The following is a 5,586-nucleotide window of genomic DNA, read 5'->3' as shown; positions in this document are numbered from 1 at the left end:
CGCACGTGCGGCCATGACTTCCGCACGTGCGGCAGCACCTCCCGCACGTGCGGCCATGACCCCCGCACATGCGGTGATTCTGCCCAAAATTGTCCGAAAATTCTTGCAAAATCCCACCTTTTGGAAAACATGAACAAGGCTCAAAATAACTTTCCTAATTGCTAAAACATGACCCAAATTCATATAAATACAATGACAATTACATACATCAAACTAATATACTTTAGTTCAACATACACAAGTCCATAAGAGTTCTTAAATTCTCACCCACAATCCAATTTCCTTTTTGCATCCAAAATCATACAACATCATAACTATATATATATATATATATCTATACTCTTCATGACTTTCATGAGTAAATAAGACATAAAACTAGTTTCTCCACAAACAAACATAAGCAACTCAATTAAACATCAATCAATTGAGGAATTTACTTTCATCTCTGCACACTCTAATTTACTCAATCATTCAAAAAGAGATAATTTGGGAGAGAACTCAACAAGAGAGGGATTCCAGTAACATACATACCTTGAATCTTGAATTTTACAATCCCTCACAAGATTCTAATCTTCTCTTCTTGAGAATTTCCCCTTCCTCTCTAGTTTCTTCTTTCCAACAATATTTGAGATAATCACTAGGGCTAAAACAATTGTCTAAGGAGGAGGCATACATATATAAATATAGGTGAATAAGGACGAAATTCAATCGTTTAAGCATTCCAAATTGAAATTTCACAGAAATACCTAATATTACATAAACATTATGCTGATCACATATATGAAATCATTTTCAGATAATTAAGCCCTTAAGGCCTCCAATTTCTGATTCAAACCTTCTAATGTAACAGATACTTTTCTTGTTGAACAGATAGACATCCTTAAACATATGCTTTAAACATGGAGTTCACTTTCTTATCCCTAATTTCTCATAGAATTTCACAGTAAGCATCCAAAATCACAAAATAGGATCCGAAAATATAACAAAGAACATGTACGAGGGTCGGGTTATTACACTCTCCCCCCCTTAAATAAGTTTGTTCCCTCAAACTTGTTTTACCTTAGGGTAGAAACAAATGCGGATACTGATGTTGCATTTCCTCCTCTCTTTCCCAAGTTGCGTCGGTTCCGTAATGTTCTTGCCATTCCACTTTTACCATTGGAATTTCTCGGTTTCGTAATTGTTTCACTTGCCGATCCAAAATGCAGATTGGTTTTTCCTCATAAGTTAACTTATCATCTAGTTCAATTTGGTGATAATCAATAACATGAGACGGATCCGCAAGATACCCCCGAAGCATAGAGACATGAAACACATTATGTACTTGACTCATATGTGGCGGAAGGGCAACCCGGTAAGCTACCAGACCCACCCTTTCCAAAATTTGAAAGGGACCAACGTAGCGGGGTGTTAGCTTCCCCCTTTTCCCGAATCTTGGATGGCCTTTCATCGGAGTAACTTTTATAAAGACGTGACTGTCCACTTCAAATTCCAAATCTCTCCGTCGGTTATCCGCATAACTTTTTTGTCTTCTTTGAGCCATTTTTAATCTTTCCCGAATAACTTTGACTTTTTCAGTTGTCAACTGAACAATTTCAGGCCCTAGCAAGGATTTGTCTCCAACTTCAGCCCAACATACGGGAGAACGACATGGTCTTCCATACAAAGCTTCATAGGGTGCCATTGCAATACTTGAGTGGTAACTATTGTTGTATGTGAACTCTACCAGCGGTAAATGGGTTTCCCAACTTTCTTGAAACTCTAGCACACACATCCGGAGCATATCTTCCAGAGTTTGTATTGTTCTCTCAGATTGACCGTCAGTTTGAGGATGGAAAACTGTGCTAAACTTTAATTCTGTACCCATGGCTTCTTGTAAACTTTGCCAGAATCTAGAAACAAACTTCGGATCCCTATCCGATATAATCGAGACCGGTACACCATGCAGTCTTACAATTTCATTCACATAAATGACCGCCAGCTTATCTGCATTGTATTGAGTCTTCACTGGTAGAAAGTGGGCGGACTTAGTCAATCGGTCGACAATGACCCATATAGAATTCATACCCCGAGGTGTCCGTGGTAACCCCACAACAAAATCCATGGTTAGATGTTCCCACTTCCATTCCGGGATTGGAAGGGATTGTAATAATCCTGCTGGTCTTTGATGCTCCGCTTTCACTTGCTGACATTGCAAACACTTAGAGACGAATTCTGCAATTTCCTTTTTCATGCTTGGCTACCAAAAATTTTGTTTCAAATCCCGGTACATTTTAGTACTTCCCGGATGCATGGAAAATCTTGAGGCGTGTGCTTCTTCCATCAATTTCCGTTTAAGTTCCAACACGTTGGGGACACATTCGATTTTGAAATTTGAGTACCGAATCCACCAAACTGAATCCCGATTTTGGTTTTGTCTCTAACTCTTCATATACTTTCTTTAGAATGTCATCCTCCATTTGATGTAACTTAATCTCTTCAAGTAAAGTCGGTTGAGCGATTACTGCTGCTAGGACTGTCTCCTGTCCATGTATCTTAAATTCCACACTCATTTTATCCAATTCATTTACCAATTCCCTTTGCTCCGTAAACAGGTTGGCCAAATCTCCCATATTTTTCCGACTAAGAGCATCTACAACCGTGTTGGCCTTACCAGGATGATAATGGATCTGTAAATCGTAGTCTTTAATTAACTCTAACCACCGACGCTGCCGCATGTTCAATTCCTTCTGGGTAAAAAGGTACTTAAGACTTTTGTGGTCGGTGTAAACTTCACAGGTAGTACCATACAAATAGTGCCGCCATATCTTTAAAGCAAAAACTACCGCCGCGAGCTCAAGATCATGCGTGGGATAATTCTTTTCATGGGGTTTAAGCTGTCGTGAAGCATAGGCAATAACCCTTCCACCTTGCATAAGCACATACTCTAATCCTTTATGGGACGCATCATTGTAAATTACAAACCCTTCGGTGTCAGACGGTAAAGCCAGAACTGGAGCTGTGGTTAGCTTCATCTTCAATTCCTGGAAAGCAGACTCCCGCTCTTTTGACCATTCAAATGCAACTCCCTTTCGAGTCAATTGTGTAAGTGGCACAGCAATTTTGGAAAAATCTTGAACAAATCTCCTGTAATAGCCAGCTAACCCCATAAAACTACGTACTTCGGTCACATTGGTAGGAGTCGGCCATTTCACAATCGCCTCAATTTTGTGTGGATCAACAAAAACTCCTTCCTTTGTGATAATATGCCCCAGAAATGCCACCTCGAGTAGCCAGAATTCACATTTCTTTAGCTTTGTATACAATTTCTTTTCCCGGAGGGTTTGAAGAATTAAGCGAAGATGGGTCTCATGAGCTTCCGCATTCTTTGAATAAATGAGGATATCGTCAATAAAGACCACCACAAATTCATCCAATTAGGACTTAAAGACGCGGTTCATTAAATCCATAAAGGCTGCTGGGGCGTTAGTAACTCCAAAGGGCATAACCAAAAATTCATAATGACCGTACCGAGTTCGAAAAGTTGTCTTCTCGACATCATCAGCCTTGACTTTTAATTGATGGTATCCAGACCATAGATCAATCTTAGAAAAGACCTGTGCCCCTTGAAGCTGATCAAATAGATCATCGATTCTTGGTAATGGATACTTATTCTTGATTGTGACTTTGTTAAGTTCTCTATAATCGATACAAAGCCGGAGTGTTCCATCCTTCTTCTTTACAAACAAAACTGGTGCACCCCACGGAGATACACTCGGACGGATAAATCCTTTGTCCAGTAAATCTTGCAACTGCATTTTCAATTCTTTCATCTCGGCTAGCGACATTCTATACGGAGTCTTAGAAATGGGATGAGTTCCCGGTGCTACTTCAATTGTAAACTCAATTTCACGGTCTATTAACTACCCTAGTAATTCTTCTGGAAAGACGTCCGGAAATTCACAGACAACTGGGATCATGTCGGTATTCCCATTCACCACTTGCCCCTCTAGAACACTGCATAAGTACCCCTGACACCGTTTCTAAATTAATTTACAAGCCCTTGCTGCGGAAATTAAATAAGGTGGAGAAGTCACTCCATGTCCCTAAAAGGTAGACCCTGATTGTCCTGGAGGGTGGAAACTGATTTGTTTAGTCAAACAATCTATAGTTGCACCATATTCACCCAACCAGTCCATTCCCAGAATAATATCAAAATAGGCCATATCAAGAGGTAACAGATTGGCATATACCCGGATATCCCCAAGTTGGAGTTCACAAGCAGCATATATAGAAGTACAAATCATAGGGCCTCCCAAAGGTGAATACACACACAACATATAAGACAGTTTTTCTTCAGTTTTATCTAAATTAGGAGCAAATAGTTTCGACACAAAAGAGTGGGTGGAGCCAGAATCAAATAATACATGAGCGAAATGACCGTGAACAATAAATGTACCTGACACCACTGTTGCCGCATTTTGCACATCTCTCGGAACCAATGCGAACACCCTGCCTTGTCTCGCAGTGTCTTTATTATTAGTAGGTTTAGCAGTTGCCTTGGTGTTGGAAGTTGGTGCAGACCCCGCTGAACTTGTAGCGGTCCTATTATTACTCTGTTGATTCCTTTGAGGGCAATCCTTGATCAAATGACCCGTCTTACCACACTGAAAACAGGCTCCAGACTTCCGATAACACGTTCCACGATGCTTCTTCCCACATTCCGGACAAGTCGGCATTGAATGCTGGCTAGGGGTAGTAGTATTTAAACTCCCTAAAGTCTGCTTCTTGTTTGGTGGAGTAGGTGATCCCTTCGACCATTGAGTATTTTGCCTCTTCCCTTTCCATTCCGAAATTCGACTCTGAGTAGCGAGATTCCCTTCCGCTATAACAGCCCTCTCCAACACATCAACGTATGTGGGTAACTTCAACATGTTAACCTTATCCAGGATAGCGCTCCGCAATCCCCCTTCAAATTTACGCGCCTTCTTATAATCCGTGTCCACCATATAAGGTGCAAACCAAGCTAATTCCGCAAATTGGGCTTCGTATTCGGCGACAGTTTTGTTCCCTTGCCTGAAAGTTTCGAATTCTGTTACCTTCTTATCCTGCATGCTTTGAGGGAAGTACTTGTCATAAAACAATTCCAAGAATCTGTCCCATGTCAATCCTTGGTGTACAGTTCTCGTAAGCATCCACCATCTGCGTGCCTCATCCTCAAGAGTAAAGGCAGCTAGTTGCACCTTTTGAGCTTCTGTGCAGGGAAAGACTTCGAATAACTTCTCTATTCCCAACACCCACGCCTCAGCTTTCATTGGTTCTATTCCTCCTTTGAAGGATGGCGGTTTCATCTTTTTAAACTCCTTAGTAAGGGTGATAGTTCGGTCTTCAGCATGGAAATCTTGTACTGCCGGTGGAGGTACCGGTGGTGGTGGTGGTGGTTGTTGTGGCTATTGTTGTTGTTGTCGTAGGGTCTCCGCCATTTCCATAATCATTCTCTCCATTCTATCCAGCCGGGCAGAAGTAGCATCTTCTGTATCTTCTGTCCTTGTTCTCACCATTGCCTACACAATAATCATTTATACACAATAGACATATTTCAAAAGT

The 5,586-nt window shown here is 41.0% G+C and overlaps 1 protein-coding gene across 1 annotated transcript; it reads right to left on the bottom strand.

Annotated features, from left to right (window-relative positions):
* Positions 1-4,085: 4,085 nt before the first annotated feature.
* Positions 4,086-5,294, bottom strand: LOC145805777 (uncharacterized). Its single transcript, XM_082900984.1, has one exon. It carries the CDS (start codon positions 5,292-5,294, stop codon positions 4,086-4,088), a length of 1,209 nt encoding a protein of 402 aa, XP_082757110.1.
* Positions 5,295-5,586: the final 292 nt, after the last annotated feature.

Source organism: Camellia sinensis, chromosome 13, assembly GCF_055761805.1.
Source record: "Camellia sinensis isolate YWXY chromosome 13, ASM5576180v1, whole genome shotgun sequence".
Classification (NCBI taxonomy): Eukaryota; Viridiplantae; Streptophyta; class Magnoliopsida; order Ericales; family Theaceae; genus Camellia; species Camellia sinensis.
The sequence above is the reverse complement of the archived record's forward strand: the minus strand, read 5'-3'. Positions and strand labels throughout refer to the sequence as shown.

Bases quoted from the DNA above. Each gene is read 5' to 3' on its own strand.
- LOC145805777 (XM_082900984.1), bottom strand. From the start codon at position 5,294: ATGAAAGCTGAGGCGTGGGTGTTGGGAATAGAGAAGTTATTCGAAGTC.